Consider the following 25641-nt stretch of genomic DNA (forward strand, 5'->3'; position numbering starts at 1 on the left):
TGGATCGTACCCAGCTCTTCCCAGTACTCCTGGTGGCGGTGGGTACCGGGGTAATAATAGGGGCTAGTGCTAGCCTTATTACTGGCTAACACTAAGCCCCTTCTTAGTAATGGACGCTCTCAATCAGACAGCAGCCATTACTAAGGCGGTAATGAAGTATTAAAAAACAGAGACATAAAGAAATTTATTTTATTGAAATGACAACTCTTCCACACAATCCACTTTAACCATTTTATTAAAAAAATAAAAATAAAGCTTAAATCAGCGAAGTAGTCCAACGAATCTACGACGTAGTCCAAATGGTCCAGCGGAACCTGCAAAACAAAAATGAGCAGTATGAAAAATAAAAATAAAGTTGACTATCCCCACAGACGTACAAACATATGAATAAATAGCTACCTTCGGAAACATATTAAAATAATTAGAAAAATTAGGCCCATAAAATAAAACATATCAAATAAAAAAAAATAATTATAACACCTTTCTTTTAAAGAGAACCTTTCACCTCCCCATACATGTACAGCTGAGTGCAGCATGTAATGGGGAGGGCTGCACAAACTCTGGGGCACCTTACATTTTTTTCCTAGCCTCCTTCGTTATTTAGATATCAGTGCTGTAATATTTGGCGCTCGATATTTAAATAACCCCATGAACTGGCAAGGGGGCATGTAACATCGCCATGACACTGTCCAATCAGCTACGGTCAGCGTTACAGCAAGAGCTGGAGAGAGTGCGTGCGCGCAGCTCCGCCACCACTAAGGAACACAAGAGGAGAAGAGGAGTGTGAATTCTTCTTCTTCTGTTCCATGGCATCAGAGCTGTGCACGCACGCACGCTCATGATCTCCTCTCTCCAGCTCTTGCTGTTGACATTGTCCGTAGCGGATTGGGCAGTGTCACAGAGATGTTACACGCCCCCTTGCCAATTACCGCCCCATTGGCAGTTCATTGGGTTGTTTAAATATCGGGCGCCAAATATTACAGCACAGATATCTAAGTAAGGAAAGAGGGTATATATAAAGTGCCCCAGAGTTTGTGCAGCCCTCCCCATTACATGCTGTACTCAAATGAAAATCTGTGGGCAGGTGAAAGATTCTCTTTAAAGTGTAACAACTTTTTAAAAAACGTTTGACATGTCAGAAGTTTTGATCAGTGGGGTCCGAACACTGAGACCCTCCACTAGTCGCTAAAACTAAGCAGCAAAAGTGCTCGGGTGAGCGGTGTGCCGCTTCAATTCTGTTTGGCTTTCCTTGGAGCAGTGTACGGGCTCAATAGAAAGTCTATGAGTCCGTACACCGCTCACTCGGCTGAAAGTCGATCATAAATTAAGCGGCACAGCGCTCACCCGAGCACTTCTGCTGCTTCGTTTTAGCGATCGGTGGGGGCCTCAGTGCTCGGTCCCCCACCGATGAAAACTTCGGACATGTCACTATGATATATAAAGATATCTATTAATGCAATTGGTGCAAATTTTAATTACTTTTTATTGAAAATGATTTGTACTTTTTAAGATACAGCTGCTTTGTATCCTGTATATAGAGCAGCTGTATATAGCGCTGGGACCTGAATGCATTAGGTCGCCTATTACTGATCACATCTAAGTTATGAACTTAGATGTGATTGGTAACAGCTCGATCCTGCAGGACCCGCTGACCTGACGGATACAGGATACAGCGCTATATACATTATATAATATATTTATTTTAATTAGCGGGGGCAGGACTCGTCCCCTTGATGGATTCGGATCAAATTATAAGCCCCACGCAAGTCTAGCTTAGAAAAAACTCTGGCTCCTCGTATACGGTCAAACAGTTCAGATATAAGTGGCAACGGGTATTTATTCTTGACCGTGATCTAGTTGAGACCATGGTAGTCAATGCAGGGTCGAACGGATCCGTCTTTCTTTTTAACGAAGAAGAAGCCAGCCCCGGCCGGGGAGGAAGACTTTCATATGAAACCCCTCTCCAAATTCTCGTTAATATAGGCCGACATGGATAGAGACTCTAGCAAGGAGAGAGGATATACCTGTCCACGGGGAAGAGAGGCATTAGGAACCAGTTCAATGGGGCAGCTATAAGTCCGATGTTTACTGAAGACATCTTCAAACTGAGCAAAATGGAGGGGGCAGTCCCGCCTATGACTGAGGCAGAGGAGGCTGGACAGGATAAATCTGCAACAGACAACGACCTTGGCACTTGGAGCCCATTGGAGAACCTCTCCAGAACACCAGTCCAGGACCGGGGCATTCAGTCAAAGCCAAGGCAGGCCCAGCAGAACAGGATTGACGGCCTTGGGCAAAACAAGGAAATAAATTAGTTCAGAATGAAGGACTCCAACCTGGAGCCTCAACGGCTTGGTTTTAGAAATGATCGGGTCAGGCAGAGGCAGTCCATTTACTGGAGATGATTCACTAGCTCCTTTGGATGAAGTTTGCCGTGGACCCGGAGTCTAGATAGGCAGAAACCCGATGCGTCCTCTCGCCGGATACTAGGGTCACAGGAATAGTCAACCTTGAACAGAATGCTTTATTTGGTACTGTTCCACCTAGGCTTGTCTCTCCAACCAATCCTAGGCACTGGGGTCTCTCTGGCCTCTGGGGACACAGACGCACAATATGGCCTCCGAAGCCGCAATAAAGACAAAGTCCAGAAGTGCGTCTGCGTTGTCTAACCTGGGTAGACAATTTGACACGGTTCATCTGCATAGGATCCTCTGGTAGGATGACTGAGGAGGATGGTGAAGATTGCTGGAAAGTAGAATCCAGCCTAGGAAGTTCTCTCTCCCGGAGAAGCTCTTGGGAATGTTCCCGGATCCTCATGTCAACCCGGGTGGCAAGTAGGATGAGATCATCCTGGGTAGATGGCAGATCGCGAGCAGCCAGCTCATCCTTAATCCCCGAAGACAGTCCCTGCCAGAAGCCTCGTTGTTCCAGGTTAATTCAGCAGCCAGGGTACGGAACTGAAACGCATACTCGCCCACGGAGAGGTCTCCCTGGTGTAGGGTCAGCAGAGATGCAGCAGCAGAAGAATCTCTCCCAGGTTCCTCAAAGATCGAGCGGAAAGTCCATAAGAAGCACTGCAAGTCACGGGTCTCTGGTGAGAGAGGATTTGCCCACACCTGGGCATTGCCAGAAAGGAGAGAGATGATGAAGGCGATCCTGACGTCATCAGAACAGAAGGCACTGGCATGTAGTCTTAAGTGGTATCTGGCACTGATTAAAAAATCCCCTGCAGGTACTCGGGTCTCCATCATAGCGTGAAGGTAGCGGCAAGAAGCACAGGAGATTGGCACTGGTACAGGCAGGAAGTGTAGCAGGAGGCGCAGCAGGAATGGGTGCGGCGACTACTGAGTTTGGAGCAACGAGCCGATGGGCAATGGCGTTCCCGACAGGAGGAGTTGGTCTTGCCGTGACTCGAGATCCTCCATCTCGGCCAGCATGGGTTGTGTCGTCACGGTCTCAGGTTGACCAGCGGGGTCCATGGCCTGAGCGTACTGTCACGGTTGGTGGGTATGTGGACCCACTAGGCCGCATCGCCGTAGAGGGGAGGCAGCTGGCCAAACAACAGAGCACCCTAGAAATACAAAGTCCCGCACTAGGGTACCTGGGTAGTCCAAACAGTGGAATGGATGGAGGTGGGTGCATCAGGTAACGCCAGACGTGGCGGATGACAGCAGGTGACGCAGGTTGCGCCAGACATGGCGAATCACTCCAGACGTGGAAGATTATACTGGACGTGGCAGATGACACAGGTGATGGAAAACGAAAGCAAGTGCAGCAGACATGACTCCAACACTAGTAGGTACAGGAACAAGAACACAGCACGGGATACAGGAACAGGTAACAGGGCACGGGCAACAACTGGAACGGGAAACACTAAGTCACCATTTGCAAGACAGAACTTGGGATAAACTAACAACACTGAGGCAAGGATCAGAAGGGCAGGGGCCCTCTTATAGTCCAGGAAATCATGTGAGTTGATGATGATGATTGTTTTCATGTGCGCGCGCTGGCTCTTTAAGAGTAGGCACGAGCAAGCGCGCACCCTACGGGACACAGCGGACCGGAGCGGAAGCGAGCGCTGGCGTCTCCTAGGAAGGAGATGGGGACCAGCTCTCTCGGATCCATGGCTGCGGGCGTCGGGAGGTGAGTAAACCCAACAGCCGACAGCCATGGACGCTACATAGGTAACAATTATAAACTACTAAAATTAAACCTCACATGTCTTCTGTAAAAAGGGCAATTAATGACAAAGAAAGGGCATTTGAAAAATACAAATCTGTGGGTACAGCTGTAGCCTTTGTAAATTATAAAGAGCTTAATAAAATCTGTAAAAAGGAAATAAAATCAGCAAAAATACAAAACGAAAGGCAAGTGGCCAATGATAGTAAAACAAATCCCCAAACCTATTTAGCCTTGAAAAAGGACGACTTAGGGGGGACATGATTAACTTATATATATATATATGAATGGCACATACAAAAAATATGGTAAAATCCTGTTTCATGTAAAACCCCAACAAAGAACAAGGGGGCACTCCCTCCATCTAGGAAAAAAAGGTTTAACCTGCAGAGGCGACAAGCCTTCTTTACTGTGAGAACTGTGAATCTATGGAATAGTCTACCGCAGGAGCTGGTCACAGCAGGGACAGTAGATGGCTTTAAAAAAGGCTTAGATAATTTCTTAGAATTAAAAAAAATCCGCTTCTATGTCAATGTGTAGACATTTTTCCCATCCCTTTTCCCATCCCGATGGTTGAACTTGATGGACATGTGTCTTTTTTCAACCGTACTATGTAACTATGTAACTGTGTAACATATTTTATGAGCCATACCTTTTTATTTTTCTGCTGACATAGCTGTTTGAGGGCTTTGTTTTTGCGGGACGACTTGTAGTTTTTATTGATACCATTTTGGAGTACATATGACTTTCTGATCAGTTTTTATCAATTTTTTTGAAGGCAGAATGAACAGAAACACAATTCTGGCATTGTTTTTTATTTTATCTTTTACGGCGTTCACCGGGCGGGTTAAATAATGTAATAGTTTTATATTTGGGGTAGTTACGCACATGGCAATACCAAATATGTGTAACGTTTTTACTTTTTGTCTTGCTTTTTCATAATAAAGTATTTTGTAAGGGGAAAAGGTGGGGTTTTAATTTTTTTTTACTTTGGATTTTTATTTATTTATTATAAACTTTTTTTAACTTTTTTTTTTAGTCCTACTAGGGGACTTCACTATGCGATCGATTTTATAATACACTGCAATACTTCTGTATAACAGTGTATTATTGAAAATTGACAGGCATCTGTTAGGCCATGCCTCTGGCATGGCCACACAGGCATTCTTTAAAGGCTAATCTGGGGGCCTTTGTTAGGCCCCTGCTGCCATAACAACCACCGGCACACCCGTGTTCGCATCACGGTTGTGCCAGTAGGTTGAGAGGGAGCCCTGAGATGCGGCGGTCGCTATTGACCACCGCATCTGAGGGGTTAAATGGGCGGGATCGATACTGATTTAGATTTTAGATTGCAGGTCTGCTTCAGGGGGCTTTTACTACTCCCAGAGGCGCTTCTTTATTGTGATGCAGCGCCGTAAAAAGGCTAATGCATCAAAAAATGTATCTGCCTCCTTAGTATGCAGATACAGTTGACAGCGGGATATACCATCGGACGCCCGGGACAGTGGGACACTGCCCGGAATCCAGGGTTGTCCCGCTGAATCCGGGGCAGTTGAGAGGTATGCCAGTAGTCAGACTCCCAGCAATCACACATATATCCCCTATCCTGTGGATTAGGGATTCATGTTTGTGAGAAAATACCTTTAACTCCATATGCGGCATGATCCACTTAGGCCTTTTTATATTTAAGAAGCCAGTGCATGCAGACACTAGCGTTTCTAAAATCATAAAATAAATGTCATTCATTTTATGATTTTAGAAACGCTACTGTCTCCAGTGTTTTTTTCTTACTCCAAATGCTACACTTTTCTCTGCTCACAGTAGTCTGTCTCGATTTTACTGACCGATGGCTCGGGTCTGTCTGGTTTTTACTGACTGGTGACTTGGTGGCGTGCTGCCTATAAATATTGAGCGTGCGTCCTGCTCCCTCGCTCCGGGCAAACATAACACTGTTGCACCGATCATCCGAGTAACATACTCACAGCTTACAAGTCACGGTCTGACTGTGGTCAGACGGTGGCTCGTGAGCTCCCTGCAGTGAGTAAGGTCAACGTAAGCAAATTCAATTTGCTTTACGTTAACCTTACGGAGGGGAGGAGAGGGGAGGGTTGAGAAGGAGTTGGGGAGGTGAGGAGAGAGGAGGGTTGGGGAGTGGGCATGACTAGCCACAGGGAGCCGGAGTCCGTATCTCAACGGGGCATAGCGGGACATTTTTCAGACCTCCCGGGACAGTTGGAAAGCGGTTAAATACCGGGACTGTCCTGCCGGATCCGAGACGGTTGAGAGCTATGCTGGTAGGTACAGATTTATTTGAAGAATAGTATTATTCTTCTTATGTTAATTTGTGACCATTTTCAAACTCTCCTCAGGTATCCTGTGGGGTAAACTGTTATCCTGCATTAATGTTATTTTGTGTTCTATAGGAAAAAAAAAGGAAAATAATGAACCAGGAAATAAAAGTGCTAGATCTAATGTTTAGGAAGAACTGCTAAAATGGAATGAAAAAAAAGAAGTCAGGTTTCTAATCTCCGCAGCTGACAGCATTCTGTGGAACCTGTCCTTTTATTGCTTTCTAATATGCAGGACAGATGGGACATTTAACGTAGCATGACTATTCATTTCCAACCAAAAATACAGCCTGTCTGTCCAGTTATGCATGAAAGTAAACCAACGGACTTCTGTCGTTTGGTTTTATGCCTTGTATTTTGTGATAGTTTGGCTGATTGCAGGCATTATTTTTATTTTCTGGATGGTATTATAATATTTGCTATTAGAAAATCTTTTACAGAACAGCAATAAAACATAATATGTAATGTTGTCAAAAGACTAAATGGAATTTATTTTGTTAATACATGTATGCCACTTTTTAAGACTAGGAAATATATATATTTTTTTTTTCTCACAAAACCATTTACAGGAACTTATCAGGAATAAGAGGTATTAGTTAGTAAAAACAATAATAGATTTTGAAAAGCATAGTTGACTACGCTTTTCCTAATAAGCCTCATGCACACGACAATATTTTTGTGGCCGCAAATTATCCACATTTTTGCAGATAAATTGAGGACACATTCTTTTCTATGGTCTAATGCACACGGCCATGGTCCGGACCGCAAAACTTCAGGACAAGTCATTTTACGGTCCGGATTTGCAGATACACAATTACTGATGCCCAACAAGGGTTTTTTCCGATGGACCGCAAAACCAATACCGTCATGTGCATGAGGCCTTACAGTTTAACCCCTTAATGACCGCCAATTCGCCTTTTCACAGCTGCCGTTAAGGAGTGCCGACGTTTCACGGCGATGTGATATAAGCCCGACACAGGTGTCCTGTGCCGGCTAAAGCAGGTGTCAGGCGGTCTAAAGACAGCCGGGCACCTGCTCTAACAGACGGGATCAATATCAACATTGATACCACCCGTTTAACCCCTTAGATGAGGCGCTCAATAGCAACTGCTCCCTCTCTCACCCCACCAGCACACTGCAATTGCAACCTGTAGTGGATACCTGCTAGACCATGCCTGAGGCATGACCTAGCAGGTGCCTGTCAGTATAACACTGACAGGCAATAATTCGTTGCAATACAGAAGTGTTGCAGTGTATTATAAAAACGATCGGAGGATCGTATATTGAAGTCCCCTAGTGGGACTAAAAATAAAGTTATCAAAAAGTTTAATAAAGTTAATAACAAATAAATAAAAATCCCAAATAACAAAAATGAAAATCCCACTTTTTTCCTAATAAAATACTTTAATATGAAAAGAAAACAAAAAACAAAAACATTACACATATTTGTTATCGCCGTGTCCGTAACAACCCTACCTATAAAGCTATTATGTTATTTGAACCGCACGGTGAACGCCATAAAAAAATCAAATAAAAAACAATGCCAGAGTTGCAGTTTTCTGTTCACTCTGGCTTCAAAAAAATTTGATAAAAAGTGATCAAAAAGTCGCATGTACTCCAAAATCGTACCAATAAAAACCAGAAGTCGTCCCACAAAAAACAAGCCCTCAAACAGCTGCCTCGGCGTAAAATAAAAAACATTATCGCTCTTAAAACATGTCGACACAAAAACAAATAATTTTGAAAAAAGTGTTTTTACTAAAAGTAGTAAAACACAAGAAACCTATGCACACGAACGTAAAAATGCCCGTAATCACGGGCTGTAATTACGGGCCGTAATAACAAGCCCATAGACTTCTATTGGCCACGGGTACCTCCCCGTATGCTTACGGGAAGGTGCCCGTGCCGTTGAAAAATATAGAACATGTCCTATTTCAGGCCATAATAACGGCACGGGCAGGCCCATAGAAGTCTATGTGGCTCCCGTAATTACGGGTGACTACGTGTGTGCACCCATAATTACGGGAGCGTTGCTAGGCGACGTCAGGGGATAGTCACTGTCCAGGGTGCTGAAAGAGTTAAACGATCGGCAGTAACTCTTTCAGCATCCTGGACAGTGACTACCGATCACAATATAGATCAAGGTGTAAAAAAAATAGAAGTTCATACTTACCCAGAACTCCCTGCTTCTTCCTCCAGTCCGGCCTCCCGGGATGACATTTCAGCCCATGTGACAGCTGCAGCCAATCACAGGCTGCAGCGGTCACACGGACTGCTGCGTCATCCATTGAGGTCGGGCTGGATGTCAACAGAGGGACGCGTCACCAAGACAACGGCCGGGTAAGTATGAATTTCTTTTACTTTTACTACGGAAAGGGCTGCCCCTTCTCTTTATCCTGCACTGAGAGAGAGAAGGGGCTGCCAATTAGTGCAGTAAAATTTTGCAGCGAAAACGTTCCCGTAAATATGGGTGGAATACTGGTGACATCGGACCCGTATTTACGGCCACGGGTCCGTAAATACTGGTGCAATACGGGTCGAATACGTGTGACCAAGGACAAGTATTTACGCCAATATTTACGGGAGGAAAAAAATACGTTCGTGTGCATGAGGCCTTAGGCCACAATCGTAATGGCCCACTGAATAAAGTTATTATGTTATTTATACCACACAGTAACGGGGTAAAAATCTAAGACGAAAAAAGAGTGGCAAAATTTATGGGTCGTTTTCCATTACCCCCCCCAAAAAAGTTAATAAAAGTTAATCAATAAATTATATGTAGCCCAACATGGTGCTATTAAAAAATACAACTTGTCCTGCAAAAAACAAGGCCTTATACAGCTATGTCGAGGCAAAAATAAAAAAAGTTATAGCTCTTGGAATGCAACGATGGAAAAACTTAAAAAATAGCCTGGTCATTAAGGTTTAAAATAGGCTGGTCATTAAGGTTTAAAATAGGCTGGTCATTAAGGGGTAAAAAATAGGTATGTCAACGTAAACTGGCATAATGTATGAATAGAAGAAATCTCTTTTGGCATACACAGATCAGCCATAAAAATAAAATCCCAGGTGAAGATAAAGGGGTTGTTCAGACCCTAAAAATTTAAGTCCTATCCTCAGTATAGTCCATCAATAGCTGATGGGTCGGGGTCCAACTCCCGGGACCCCCGTTGATCAGCTGTTTTGAAGGTGGTGCAGCGCTCGTATGAATACAGCTACCCCTTTGATTCTACTTGCTCACTGTGAACGTCGACACACATGTAGCGGCGATTTACAGGTATTGCAACATTCTTCTCCCATACACTTCAATGGCAGAAAAGTCTGCAATATCTGTGAATCACCGCTACATCCGTGTCGACGGTTCACAGTGAGCAAGTACGAGCGCTGCACCCCCCTTCAAAACAGCTGATCGGCTGGGGTCCCAAGAGTCGGACTCAACCCATCAACTATTGAGTAGGCCATCAATTTTTAGGGACTGGATGACCCCTTTAAAAACATTATCTTGTTACAATGGCACCTGGCAAGCGGTGGAGCAATAGAAGAAAGTGACTTGGTCTTATGCATGTGGGTGACTTATGTCCTCTTCACACCTGGTTCATTCCCTATGGCGTGTACATCAGGAAATCTATCAACTGAACGTGTACATATGCGTGTCCCCTGATAGCAATTATATCTCTATGCATATATTAACAGACATTAGTGATCAACTCCTGGCAGTTAGATGGTCTGAACAAGGTCTGCTGTCCCAAAAAAATGTTCACCACAATTTCTGATTTGCCATAAAGAGCTAAGTGATGTATATACAAATAAAACGAATGCATTGCGGCTTCAGAGTATGCAGAGTTTGAAATATATTGAACTGGGTTGGGGACCTACTACCCCTACCTCATCACAATCAGAGTCCTATGTTACACTCTAATTTTTATACCACAGTTACAACTTCAGAGATCTTGTAGAGTATATTTCTCAAAAGGTTAGAACTGTTTTGGTTGCACGAGGTGGACCTACACAATGTTAGTTAGGTGGTTTTAATGTTAAGGCTGAACAGTGTATGTTTGGCTATTATAGTCTATGGGCACGTCTGTATACTTCAGGATGTGACGTGAACAGAGCCTAATATGCGAAGATAATTCCTAGTCTATGGGTACTTGTGTATACTTCAGGATGTGACGTGCACAGAGCCTAATATGCGAAGATAATACCTAGTCTATGGGCAATTCTGTATACTTCAGGATGTGATATGAACAGAGCCTAATATGCAAATATAATTCCTAGTCTATGGGCACGTCTGTGTACTTCAGGATGTGATGTGAGCAGAGCCTAATATGCAAAGATAACAGGTACTGCTAGAAACAGCATAAAAGCAGAATATGTAGTCATATAATTATCTAGTAAATATAAAATTAATACATTCTTATTAGCAACACAAATGTTTAGGTGGAGACTTCAAAACAATGATAGAATATACATTCATGGTGAAAAAATAAAGCACACCCTCCTTCAATGCTATGTTTTTATTTATTGGGACCTAGATATAATTTAATCAACTTCAATTAAAAAATAAAAAAAAATAAATGACCTCAAAAATTTCAAAAAGTAAAGCAAGATTTGGAAGCCAGGTTGGAAAAAAAAAATTACACCCTATGATTCAATAATATGTAGAATGATGTTTGAGGGCATTTATTTATGCACACCTTTGCCCCAGCATTTCAATGGGATACTGTATAGGTCTGGACTTTGGCCATCACTTTAGCCACTCAGATGTGGATGTGCAGGTGTGTTTGGGATTATTGTCCTGTTTCATGACCAAATTTTGTCCCAGCGTAAAGAGGCTCTGTCACCAGTTTCATACTTCCCTATCTCCTACCTAATCTAATAGGCGCTGTGTTGTAGATAACTACGGTGTTGTTGTTTTTGTTTTTTTTTAAACGTTTATTAGTGACAAAGTTCTGAGCATTTTAACATTTATGCAAATTTTTTGTAAAAGCCCAACTGGGTGTTGTTTTTTTTTTTACTTTACTTTATGTGGGCGTTGTAAAGAAAAGTGTATGACGTATGATGAACAATCAGCGTCATACACTTCTCTTCATTTATGTCCAGCTGTGCCAGGAGGCAATGTCTGGTCATTGTCCCAACACTCCGATGCAGGAACTTCGGGAGAAGTAACGGCACAGCGTGATCTCGCGAGAATACGCTGTGCTGTGACTAAAGCTGGACATAAATGAAGAGAAGTGTATGACGCTGATTGGTCAGTGTCATACACTTTTCTTTACAACGCCCATATGGTTAAAGTAATAAAAAAATGCCCAAATGATCTTTTACAAAAAATTAGCATAACTGTTAAAATGCTCAGAACTTTTTCACTAATAAACATAAAAACAAAAACAAAACACAACACAGTAGTTATCTACAACACAGCGCCTATTAGATTAGGTAGGAGATAGGGAAGTATGAAACTGGTGATAGAGCCTCTTTAAGCTGTTGGACAGATGGCCTCACAATTGTCTCAAGAATATTCTGGTACAAAGTTGAGTTTATCATTGTCTCAATTACTGAAAGTTTAACTGGTCCTGTGACTGCATAAAAAGCCCAAATCATTACCCCTCCACCCCCACCACCATACTTGATAGTTAGTATGAGTTAGTGGTGATAACCTGTGTTTGCTTTTCGTCAAACATGAATTTTTGCATAATGACCAAACATCTCCACCTTGGTCTCATCAGTCCAAAGGATATTATTCCACAACGGTTGTGGTTTGTTCAGATACAGTCTGGCAAACTTATCGTGCTGCCATACCTTTTTTGGAGAGAAGAGAATTTTTCTTAGCCACTCCTCTGTGAAATCCATACTTGGTCAGTCTTTTTCTACTCGTGCTGTCATGAACATAAACATTTAACGTGCTCACAGAGGCCTATAGGTCCCGTAATGTTGCTCTTCGGTTTTTCTTTTCTTTAAGCATTTAAGCAAGTCTGACCACAGACTGGATTTTCTGGAACGCACTAAGTGACTGACATGTGAATCACCATAAAACAATGTACCGATGGTGCAGCAATCCAAGATTGGCCAGAACTAACTTAGATGCTGAAACTGTTATACATAAGTGAAGTTGTTTATTTCAGTCATATATTTTTAGAGGTGGGGTTACTGACATACGGTTTTTTTATCTTCTATATTTTAGACTAAGTTCTGTTACCCTTGAAGTTGCTGAGGAATCCTCATCCAGTGGTGGACGTACAGCTTCTGATGTGGAAATATGTCAGTGCCCTCCAGGATACAGTGGGACTTCTTGTGAAGTAAGTGTTAATTATATTTATAAGAATATAAATTGTAAAGTGTCTAACTGGTTTGTTCTTTCTACGATTCTCCAATTATCCAGAGTTTCTGATAATAAGGCGGGGATTTTACTATATTATGTCACCACAATACACCCCCTAGAACAATTCAAGATTACAAAATTAATCTATTTGTCTACACTGCTCTTAATGTAGGGAGACACAGTCGCCCACATTGATTAATGTATTTGCACCCTGTTTTTGGTTGCATTTTACTCCAAAATTGTGACTTATATTGTTTTTAGACCCCTTTATTAATCATTTGCACCAGAATTAAGAGCCATTTGCACCATGCGCGTCAGGTTGTAAAGTGGAATGCAACGTTGGTGTGGCTTTCTTCTTGGCCAAGATTTAGTCAAATGCATAAAAAAAAAAAGAAGCTAAATTCTGAAAAAAATCTCTACTCCACACAGACCCTAGTATAGAAAAAGTGCTGTTAATTTAGTGTGAAAGTCAAAGGGGTATTTCCATCTCGGACATTTATGGCATATCCACACAATGACATTTATATCATATCGACCTCTGGGACCCGCACCTATCTCTAGAAAGGGGCCCCCTGACCCTCGTCCTAGCTTCTGCTGATGTCGCTGGGCTCTGGCCACAAATTAGATACGAGTTACGAATGTGGCCAGATTTTGGCTACGCTCAAATAGAAGTGAATGGGAGTTCAGAAAGCAGCGTAATACAGGAAGCCACGCTGTATCTGTAGCTTACAATCACTTCTATGGGAGTTCTGGAAACCATGCTGTTTTCTAACTCCCGGGTACTTTGTAACTCAGTAGCCATAGCCTACCAACAGCGGAAGGAGGTCGGACAAGGGTCAGGGAGTCTCAGAGGTGACCAACACCTATCTATTGGACATTTATGGCATATACTGTAGATATGGCATAAATGTCCGAGATGGGAAAACCGGTTTAATGACAGTGGTGTATGTTGTAACAGATTTATGAAAGAGACCAAATGCAGTCATACATTTGTTGCAATATATGTCACTAAAACAGGCTTGCTTAAACAAAAGACATTGACTAAAATGACACCACGTTTGCTAAGGCCTTCTGCACATGACCGTAGATTATGGCATGGACGGGAGTGTCAATCACGGACTGTGCCCACATAAGATGTGCATTTGTTTCCATGAGCACAGACCGCAATTGCAATAATGACATGTCCTATTTCTTTTGTGGTCCGGGCTCCGCGCATTGCATGGACCGTGAAAACCACAGTCGAGTTCATTGGCGCATATGTTAGCATGTGTTTTATACTATCTGCAATTGCGGTTCCGCAATTACGGATAGTATACGGCCGCAAAAATACGGTCTTGTGAATGACACATAAATGTGGGTCAGCTTTTTTTTCTTTTTGTTTTCCTTACTTTTTTGGGATTTTTGCCTTTGTTACGTAGCTTATCAGGTTTGAAAATATCTCTGTATCTTCCATTGTTGTGCACTTTTTTCAAATAAAAATATACAGTAAAAACCCATTCAAAAAGTGTAATAGTAATGTGGATAACCATAACAACAACAATAATAATAATAATTATTATAACTTTTGTTGATATAGTGCATATTGTGCAGCTATATACGGTCAGATAAAGCAGTAAATGTAAATCTGGTTTCAGAGAACTGCTAACAGTGAGATTGTTGTATTTAGTATAATAGTCTGAGGTAGAGAATTAAGGAATAAGGCCCCATACACACGGCCATGTGTTTTCAGGCACGGCCGGCCACCGATAGCCGTGGACAGCCACCCGCATTTTCGGCCCGTGCTTCCGTACAAAGTATGGGAGCACGGCCTGTAAAAAGCAAAAGATAGGAAATGTCCTATCTTTTGCGGTACATAAATAAACGGGAAGGCGTCCATGGACAATAGAACTCAATGGGTCTGTCATTCCGGACTGCAACTGCGGTCAGCAATTACGGACGATTTTTACAGTCGTGTGCATGGGGCCTTATTATGTAGTCCCCCAATAGCAGTCATGATGGACATCACATCCTTATGGACAAAAACATCATCACAGCCAACTGCTATCAGAGGCCTTTAATAAGCAATTTAACAAGCTTTGGAAAACATATAGTAGGGCTTTAATATATTATTATATAATATTATTCATACTACTAGAAAAACCTAATTTACTAATATAGTAAATAAATGAATTATAAATTATTAGTACTATACCATGGGAAAGCTAAATAACAGGCTATACAGAAAGTGACATTGATACTTGTCTCTCTATAGGTAGGACATTAGGTAGGACTATTTGTTGTATTGTCAGTCTGATTCTCTTTGCAAATGTGACTGTCCTATTCCTTGAGATTCTTCTCAGTATGTTTTATTTCTTATAAGCCTGTTCTACTTACTCTCTGTCTACCTCCTCTTTCTTTTTTTCTGTCCTTCTGCACTACTTCAGAAGAGAGTTGAAGCTTATGCTCCATTTAGCCGCCTTCCACTTAAAGGTGATGGTAAGGTCAGTTGGAACACACAGCATGAACATTTATCACTGGAAAGAGGAATTGTGTGACTTTACTTTTAGTCTCTGCTAGCCAATTTACTTCTTAGTCAAAGACAGCACCATGTTCCCCTCTAACTAACTCTTTTTCCATTTCAGTCCTGTTTGCCAGGACACAGACGAGTCAATGGCACCCTATTTAGAGGGAAGTGTGAGCCATGTCGATGTTTTGGTCACTCGGACTCATGTGATGATATTACTGGATTCTGCAAAGTAAGTACCTTTTAATGTTTATATATAAAGAGGAAAACTGTAAAAGGGCACCAATTCAAATAGAAGATAAAAATAAGAGCAGTTTTTGTTTTCAACTATTAATCCATTGCTTTTAAAAGATTTACTGTTAATGCATTACATGCAGTCTTTAACCACTAGATATATGTTTGCACCTTGCATTATAGCTGATAAAATCAGCGGGAATGCTGATGACAACAACAGAAGTTGAGTGTGTTGATCTTGTGGCAGAAAGTGACCTGAATACTAGAGTGTATGTGGGGAGAGGTGGATGATACACTGATACACTCCTATGGCTGTTGATTTCAGCAGGCTGTTGGCCTGGCAAAAGCAGAAACAGGGAACTGTGTGTTGTATATTTGCATATGTCAAACTAATCAGCTCCTTTGTGTCATCCAACTATCCTTTTTAAAACTTAGTATCTCAGTAAATCCACATTAGCTGCCCTCAGTAAGTTAGGCTCTGTTCACATTAGCATCATGGTTTCTGTCATGCGACAGATATGACAGATCCTGAGGGATCCTGACTGATACCATCGACCTATCATGTGTTCGTCAGGCTTCCAAATATTATTTTCACCAGCAGAATACCACAGTAAGCTAAGCTATACTGCCCGTTAAAGAGCAACGTCACAGAAACCTGACAGAATGGAACCATGACCCCAGTATTATAGGTCCACCTGTAAACATCTACTGCTATAAAAAAGTGAAAACACACATATTTATAACAGTCCAATCTCTGTGATACCCAGGAAAGTACCAAACAAATTACATGTCTTTTGTCCATACTAGTCGATGCCTTATTCTTGCACTACACCTCAATGGAGGCAAACTGTTACGTGTATCATTTTGCCATGATTAGACACAATTCCCAAACATGCATAATTATCCAAAGCAACCTCTAGCCTGCCATGCCAAGTATATGACTGATACAAAGTATTCCAAGTATCCCCATAGGCAATTCATATTTCTACTGGCCTTTCTTCTACTGGACTTGGATTAGAGGTTTCCTCTCCATGACAAATAAACCACATACACAATCATAATTTCACTTTAGCAAGACATCAAGTTGAATTTCCAGTGTGTTGTGTAGACCCATATTAGTAATATACTATATTAAACAGTTCTTGCAGTAATTTGACTTATCATCCTTGCACGTGCCATTGTTCATTCACTCTACCTAGTAAGGCCTGAATCACATGAGCGTTGAATACGTCCGTGTGATGGCCGTTAAAACAATGGCCGTCACACGGACGCATGTTTTTCAAAGGGGCCGTTGTTTTAATGGATCATGTGAAGGGTTTGTTGAAAAATAGAACCTGTCCTATTATCTTCTGTATTCACAGATCCCTCCATAGGCTCGAGTCTATGGGGATCCGTGAAAACGGGACCTGCTCAGACGTGAAAAAAATCACGTTCGTGTGAATCTAGCCTAATGGTAAAAGCCTTCTGTAGAGTCAAAACTGGTTTCCACCAACATCTGCTCTCTTATGGTATAGTATGGTAAGGTTTCGCTATGAGCTGTTTCAAGTCATTACATCCAATATGTTTCCAAAGCTACCATGTACTGTTTTGTGTTTTCACCATGTTTTTGTTGGATATGGATTTACACATGGTGGTTAGATGTTTGCAGTTAGTCAATAGAAATATATAAATTAGTCAACAATCATTGAATCTTGGCTGGTAGCGTTCTTTGGTGTTTTCTTAAAAATGCAGCATGCTGTGGGAGCAGCGTTTTTTAGAATGGTTCCCCATAGACAGCTATTGCAACAAAAACTGCACTCAAATACACCACTGCCTGAGTAGGTGCCCATTTTCTGTCTGCAGGGAGGTCTGCCCCATTATTTGATAGCAACTAATTTTCTATTCCATTCACAAGCACACGATCATTTGTATTTTGCAGGCCGTAAACAACAGATCCGTTGTCCGTTTTTTGCGGCCTTTGTGTCATCAGTGTGTCTTCCACATCCGTTCCATATTTTACATAGGTTTGAGTTGAATGGGTGAGGAGAGGAATAGGACGGAGAGGAATAGGACCTGCTCTGAGTTGTGCGACCTGGTAACACGGCCCCCACACGCATCCCTGAATAGACATTGTAGTGTGCATGGAGCCATAGAAATGAATGGGTCCGTGTGCTATCCATTAAATAAAATGGATAGCACGCAGGCTAAAACAGCGGTCGTGTGCATGTAGCCTAAAAGTAATTGTTGGCTCAACCAGGTGGGAAACAAAGGGTGCAGGTGGAGCTCGTGGAAAACAAGCCATCTTCATCACCAAAACAGCACACCATGTTCATATTTTCATAATATACAGTTACTATTAAGAGGAGCAGTTTATAGGGAGCTAGCTTTATACAATAACCTTTTTCCCCCATGTATATTGATATTGTTGATTATTATATTTAATTTATCTGGCGCCAATATTTTTATTACAACTTACCAATGCTGGCCATCAAATATAAATTAAAGTGTGACATAGGGATACATTTCCAACACTTTAAGATGTCTGTAGTATTTCCAATTCTTCCTGAGAGACTATTTCAAAAGCAATTATCTAATGTAAATGTTTTTCTTACTTCATCACTGATCCTGGAATTATATTGGAAATGTCCTAAACAGATGTTTGTCTTTTAGTGCCAGCTATTTATAAAGAAAAAAAAAGTTGTGTTTCCATTTTTCTTCTATTACATTATATATTTCCCGATTTTTTGGGAGAATGCTAATATACTGTGTATTCCTCCTGTTTAGTGTTATTTTTAACTTATATTTTCATCCTTTCCATTTTATGAGCACTTTTTAAAATGATCATCAATAATTGGGCAATTAATCCAAGAAGTGGCTGAGAAAAAGATTACATTTCTCCCTCCCTGGGAATTTCATTGTATGACTTGCCCTGAATGTATAGTTGACCAATTAATTCAAGGACATTTCAGTGACACATTATCTGACATGGCATGAAGCTTAAAACAGCATTTCTCATTTCATTAGTTTCTCAAAAGCACAGATTGAACTACTGCCAAATTATCAGACAGTCGTGCTTTATCTTTCCTGTCTCCACTTTCTCCCGCTTCTGTATTACTGTTTCATTTTGTGATTTAATTGTATTTCCAACTTGGAAAAATTTGTAATATTAACAAAAGATTACGATTATACAGCCTTAGAAATCTATTGAATTTGGAAAAGTGACTTTTATTATAAAATATGCTTTTTTTTATTAATAATCATATTAGACAGCAAGTTTATCTTTTCACTGTATATGAGATGATCTGGTTGTTGTCCCTGACAATATGGTAACATTTTATATTTCAGATTATTTTTATAATTTTACCAGATCGGCTTCTCTACATTTGGTCTCAATTTTTAATCTGTATTTTTAAAAATAATTATTCTAACTATTCATTATCAAATTACTTGCCAAAGACATACATATTTTGAAGTAGAGCACACCCATTTTGAATGAAGTATCTTGAAAAAGATTCCAATTTTCCACATTGAAAAAATAAATTCATACATTTGAATAAAATCTGGAAACAAATAATGATAACCGAATGTAGCCCAATATACATACAGGTTTACGAAGACGAAGTTGGGTGGTTGAAGTCCTTTTCTAGGGCGATTCAATAAGATAAATACATTTTTGTTTTGCTTCCATACCTTATTATATGAAGTTAATATGTATATCGGGAAATGTTGCATGTAGGGTTTGTGTATGGTTGTTTACATTGCTTTCAGGCGTTATATGCACATGGCAGAGCCCTGTGCACGAAGCCTGTGTTGCACCTCTGTATGGCAATGTATTACAGAGATACTCTCCCAGAGAAGTAATGCTTCTCCGTAATATGCCAATTTATAGAATATGACAGAATTGTTTTTCTTTTGGATTATGTGTGATTTTGACAAAGAAAAACTCTGTATGCCTCTATATGTAATTGGAGAGAAATGGAGGCATAGTATGGCCAGACTTCTATGGGTGCAATATTGGAACTCCATACAGCTTGAAGCTTGTACTAAGCTATAATATGACGCATGAGGCCTTAGGCTAGGGCTCCAAGTCAACTTTTGGTCACCAGCAAATCACGTAAATTATGCATGCAACATGAAGTTTTCCCTCTGATGGGAAAAAATTACAAGTGTCCAAGTTGGAATTCCTGCGATTATTTCTCCATAGGAAATCATTGAAGTTGAGCAGTTTTATAGGTGACTGCAAGAATTATAGGTGACTATAATGTGACTAAAAGTCTCAGTAGAGCCCAAGCCTGAAGTTTTGGATGTGACAGCTCTCCTACTTAGCAGTTGTGTCATTAAATTTAGCTTCAGGAATAAGTCATAATCTCTTGAAACCATTCTGACAAGGCAGGTATAATACTTTTTAGTGTTGTGGAATGAATCTGCTACTGTCAGAAATTATTTCAATAGCTTTTTCCCAAAGGCAAATACAGAACCCAGAAGAATTAATAATCATTTTTTGTTGCATAGCTTTTATTTTATCAAAGATCTAGAGGACATTGTTCCAAAATGGTATGATGAAGTCAGAGGTTCACTATGTTTTACTTTCCTTCAGACATCTTCAGCAACAATGAGAAGTGGATATATATATTTGAAATTATGTGACACATGACACCACCTTGACATTTTTTTTAAATTAATCTTGTTTCCCTACTAGGCTTTGATGTCCTGTGAGTGACAAGAAATTGTATTCTCCATTGTTGACAGGAAAGATTTCCTCTGTTCAGAATCCCAGGCTTTTGTGTAGGATGATAAGGAGGGTTTCTTTTATCTAGATATAAGAATATAGTACAGCGAACTGCTATTAGTTGTCAGCAAAGCTTCTCTGGGTCTGTTAGATTTTGGCAAACAGAGGTAGCAGAGCTAAATTTGTCATTCTCCTTCTTCTTGTGTTCACTGTAATAAGTCACTGAGTTAGGATTACTCAATAGACTTAAGGCCCTTTTGCATGAGGAAATTATTTAGTTAACGAGTGTCCATACAAACGCTCAATACCGGTCATTGCCCTGTGTAAACAGGGCAGCGATCAGCCGATGAGCAAGCAAACCCACGTTTGTCGGCTGATTAAATATTTTATGTGGCCATAAAAATGGTCGCTTGTCGGCAGTACATCTCCCTGTGTAAACAGGGGATGTGCTGCCAACAACATGCAAATGTATGGGGGCAAACAATCGTAGTAGCGATCATTCATCCCCATATTCCTTATCATTGCTTATATTGAATGAAGCAAACGAGCGCTGATCGACATGCTATATTGACGATCGGCGTTCATTAGAGGTTGCTTAATATGGGTGAATATCTGCCCGTGTAAAACCACCTTTATCTACTATCTTATGGAAAAGTCCAGATAACAGATGATTAGAATGGATTGTGTTAAATGGCTAGTCTAGTTGCAGACCCACTCAGTTCTGCTACATCTAATTGTCTACTCTATCAAATAGGGCTGGTATTTTTTCTCTAACAAGAGATATTATTGGTATGAAACTAAAAAGGCGCTAATGTTTTAAGCTGATATAGTGCACAATGTACTAAAATAGTCTAATGTGTAGTATAATAAATTAATCTAAATGAAATTGTCCTGCAATTTGTAAATCTGGTGTCTGAACAGGGTCAGACCAGCCCATTAGAGCACTAGAGGATCCGACAGTGGTCCCAGGCCCTGAAACAATAATGGGGCCCTAACACAACAAATCCCCAAAGGACCATCAGTAGAGAAGCCCGTTTAGTACTGACTTTGGAGCTAATCCCCTGCTACTAGGATCTATTTCTTATGACTTACCTATTATACCTTATTGATGATATGTCATGTGTGTACAATGATAACCACAAAGATATTATGGAATGGATGGATGTAGACATTTTAAGATAGAGGGTGGGCTCTCAGAATTATTTCCTGTGGTGGGCTCAAGAAATCCTGACGTTTTATTTTCCTACTTTAAACCCTTTTTATTTACATGTATCCTAAACTAATGAAAATTGTACCAGCAAGTATAATAAATAAAGCAGTAAATATAACAGTAATGCAATTTAATATAATAATAAAAATATATAATAAATATTGAACATATATATATATATATATATATATATATATATATATATATCTTAGCACCTACAGCGTGCATCTGCATCTTGTCTTTGAAATAGTTAAATAGTCACAGCACCTGCACATTTATTTCATGTTTTTGGAGAAGAAGACTAACCAAGATATTTGTAAAATTTCATTTTAGGCATATTAGAGCTCATTAGCGATAGACATTTACATAGCAACATCTCCTAGTATAATGTCATGCTAGTCATCTCTCCAGAATGTTGATATGAAATGTAGCTTTACTATTTATATTTAACCCACTAGTGTTGTATCAACCTCAAAGAACTTTATTAGTTCATCCCTGATGAGAAACCTAAATTATTCAATCTCACCTTTGAAATTGGTTTAAAAATGTGATGAAATCTATTTTTGACTGCTGATAAAAGTCAGGATTCATCACTCCAGTGTCATCTATTCATAAAACTAATTTACAATGTGCATCTTGTTAGAACTTGAAAAGTTATTTGATCCATAAGTCTGCATTGCAGAAAAGATTTTGTTCCAATCATTGTTAATAAAACATGGCTGTCTCTGTAATGATACCTTCAGTTCTTCTGAAGGAGGGAAATATTCTGGGCTTGCCTAAATAAACGACTGAATTTATAGACTGCAGAATGTACAATAGTCCTTAGAGCTGAGCTGTCACTAGGTCATATAAATGAAACTAGTTTACTGACATGAATAGCGCTGTTTTCCTTATTCCAGCACTGCCTTTCTTTTTTTCCTGGACCACTCCCCCCCTCCCTTTCTAGAGATATGGCGCACTGTTGTGTTGGCTCCCTCTATGCTAATTTGCTGTAGTTAGTCAACAGGGTGTGAAATACCCTCAAGCTGCCTCGTGCTGATTTGTCAGCATCAGAGGAAGGGAAGCTAGCCCTGCCCTGTTGGTTAACTACAGCAAATTAGCTTATAGGGAGCCAACACAACAGTGGGCCATATCTCTGGAATGGGTAGGGGGTCTAGGAAAAAGAAAAACAGCGCTGGAATCAGGGAGACTGTGCTATTTAGGTCAGTTAACCAGTTCAACTTATTTGACCTAGTGACAGGTCCTCATTAACCCCTTCCCGACGTATGACATACAGCTACATCATAGCCGGGTAGGGGAAGTATGGATTGTGCTCACGGAGTGAACCCGCTCCATACGATGCGGGTGTAGGCTGTATGTTACAGCCGATACTTCAGAGTAACGAGCGGCATTGCACTCGAGCGCGATCCTGCTAGTTTAACTCGTTAAATACTGCGGTCAATAGCGACCGCAGCATTTAAATCGTTAGAAAGAGGGGGGCCGCCCCCTCTAACAGCTCTTCGCGCCCCTTGCAACGCAATCGCTGGGGGGCGATGGTTGCTATTAGGGATGAGCGAACTTATGAAAAGTTTGGTTCGGCTAGATCGCCGAATTTCACGAAAAAGTTTGATTCGGACCGAACTAGTTCTGACCGAACCTCTAATTTCCGTGCGCCGAGCATGGTACTGTCCAGGGTGCTGAAAGAGTTAATGGGCTGCACTAACTCTTTCAGCAACCTTGACAGTACCATGGTCGGCGCGCGGAAAATGCAATTTTAATGTAATAAAAAAAAATAAAAAATACGTTCATACTTACATTCCTCCTGTCCGGCCTCCAGCGATGACGTTTCATCCATGTCGCCGCTGCAGCCAATCACAGGCTGTAGTGGCGGTCACGCACGTCAGGATGACGTCAGAAGGCCGGCCTCCAGGGATGACGCTTCATCCCACGTGACCGCCTCTGCAGCCAATCACAGGCTGCAGCGGCCTCTGCAGCCAATCACACGCTCCTCTCCTGAAATACTCTGTGCTGCCTTAAACTCTGTTGACAGGTCAGGATCCTGTTTCTTTTAAATGCTGCTGGGGAACCCGCTCGATCCACTATATAAGGCTGCGCTACAGTGCAGCATTTAAAGGAAACAGGATCCTGACCTGTCCACAGAGTTTAAGGCAGCACAGAGTATTTCAGGAGATGAGCGTGCAGATTCAGTGCTGCTGTGAACTCTGCTCTTACCATTACGTAGCTCTCAGTCTGTTACCTCTCCTCCACTCCTGTCCTCAATAACACCTTCACATGATTGGCAAGTCACCACGTAATGTTAAGAGCAGAGTTCACAGCAGCACAGAGTATTTCAGGAGATGAGCGTGCGGATCTTGTGCGGGGTGGTGACTTGCCAATCATGTGAAGGTGTTATTGAGGACAGGAGTGGAGGAGTGGTAACAGACTGAGCTACGTAATGGTAAGAGCAGAGTTCACAGCAGAACAGAGTATTTCAGGAGATGAGCGTGCGGATCTTGTGCGGGGTGGTGACTTGCCAATCATGTGAAGGTGTTATTGAGGACAGGAGTAAAGGAGAGGTAACAGACTGAGAGCTACATAATGGTAAGAGCAGAGTTCACAGCAGCACAGAATCTGCACGCTCCTCTCCTGAAATACTATGTGCTGCTGTGAACTCTGCTCTTACCATTACGTGGTGACTTGCCAATCATGTGAAGGTGTTATTGAGGACAGGAGTGGAGGAGAGGTACAGCTGAGCTACATAATGGTAAGAGCAGAGTTCACAGCAGCACAGAATCTGCACGCTCCTCTCCTGAAATACTCTGTGCTGCTGTGAACTCTGCTCTTACCATTACGTAGCTCAGTCTGTTACCTCTCCTCCACTCCTGTCCTCATTAACACCTTCACATGATTGGCAAGTCACCACCCCGAACAAGATCCACACGCTCATCTCCTGAAATACTCTGTGCTGCTGTGAACTCTGCTCTTACCATTACGTGGTGACGTGCCAATCATGTGAAGGTGTTATTGAGGACAGGAGTGGAGGAGAGGTAACAGACTGAGAGCTACGTAATGGTAAGAGAATAGTTCACAGCAGCACAGAATCTGCACGCTCATCTCCTGAAATACTCTGTGCTGCCTTAAACTCTGGACAGGTCAGGATCCTGTTTCTTTTAAATGCTGCACTGTAGCGCAGCCTTATATAGTGGATCGAGCGGGTTCCCCAGCAGCATTTAAAAGAAACAGGATCCTGACCTGTCCACAGAGTTTAAGGCAGCACAGAGTATTTCAGGAGATGAGCACGGCCTGCCATGGGCAGCCGGTCGTTTTTCCGAGCCGTGCTCCCATTATAAAGTATAGGAGCACGGCCCGTAAAATAAAAAAATAGAACATGTTCTATCTTTTTAACGGCACGGGCACCTTCCCGTAAGGAAACGGGAAGGTACCCGTGGCTAACAGAAGTCTATGGGCACGCTATTTCGGGTCGTAATTACGACCCGTAATAACGGGTGTTTTTACGGTCGTGTGCATGAGGCCCCCTAATGACGGGTGGCTACATGTGTGCACCCGTCATTACGGCAGCGTTGTTAGGCGACGTCCGTAAATAGTCACTGTCCAGGGTTCTGAAAGAGTTAACTGATCGGCAGTAACTATTTCAGCACCCTGGACAGTGAATTCTGAGCAGAATATAGAGTAACCTGTAAAAAAAAAAAAGACGTTCATACTTACCGAGAACTTTCTGCTTCCTCCAGTCCGGTCTCCCGGCCGTTGCCTTGGTGACTCGTCCCTCTCGACATCCGGCCCGACATTCCTGGATGACGTTACAGCCCATGTGACCGCTGCAGCCAATCACAGGCTGCAGAGGCCTCTGCAGCCAATCACAGGTTGCCGCGTCAGAAAAGAAGGTCGGACTGGAGGAAGAAGAGGGACTCATCACCAAGATAACGACCGGGTACATATGAAATGCTTTTTATTTTATTTTTAATCAGCAGCCTCTTTTCTCTATCAGTGATTGATAGAGACAAGTGGCTGCCGATTTGTATAATATTTTTGACCGGGTTCGGTCAAAACGGGTTCGGCCGAACACGGTGAAGTTCGGATTCGCTGCAAACCGAACTTTTCCCGATGTTTGGATCGAAACCGGGTTCGGTTGTCCCGGTTCGCTCA

At 41.6% G+C, this 25641-nt stretch overlaps 1 protein-coding gene across 1 annotated transcript in view; it reads left to right on the top strand.

Moving 5' to 3' along the window:
- Positions 1-25641, top strand: part of LAMA2 (laminin subunit alpha 2) — an 852154-nt gene that overhangs the window by 422600 nt on the left and 403913 nt on the right. The window contains exons 16-17 of the mRNA XM_075863715.1: positions 12706-12820; positions 15465-15578. Of these exons, the coding sequence (XP_075719830.1) occupies positions 12706-12820; positions 15465-15578 (229 nt within the window). The remainder of the gene's footprint in view (positions 1-12705; positions 12821-15464; positions 15579-25641) is intronic.

This window comes from Rhinoderma darwinii, chromosome 4, assembly GCF_050947455.1.
Source record: "Rhinoderma darwinii isolate aRhiDar2 chromosome 4, aRhiDar2.hap1, whole genome shotgun sequence".
In the NCBI taxonomy this organism is placed as follows: Eukaryota; Metazoa; Chordata; class Amphibia; order Anura; family Rhinodermatidae; genus Rhinoderma; species Rhinoderma darwinii.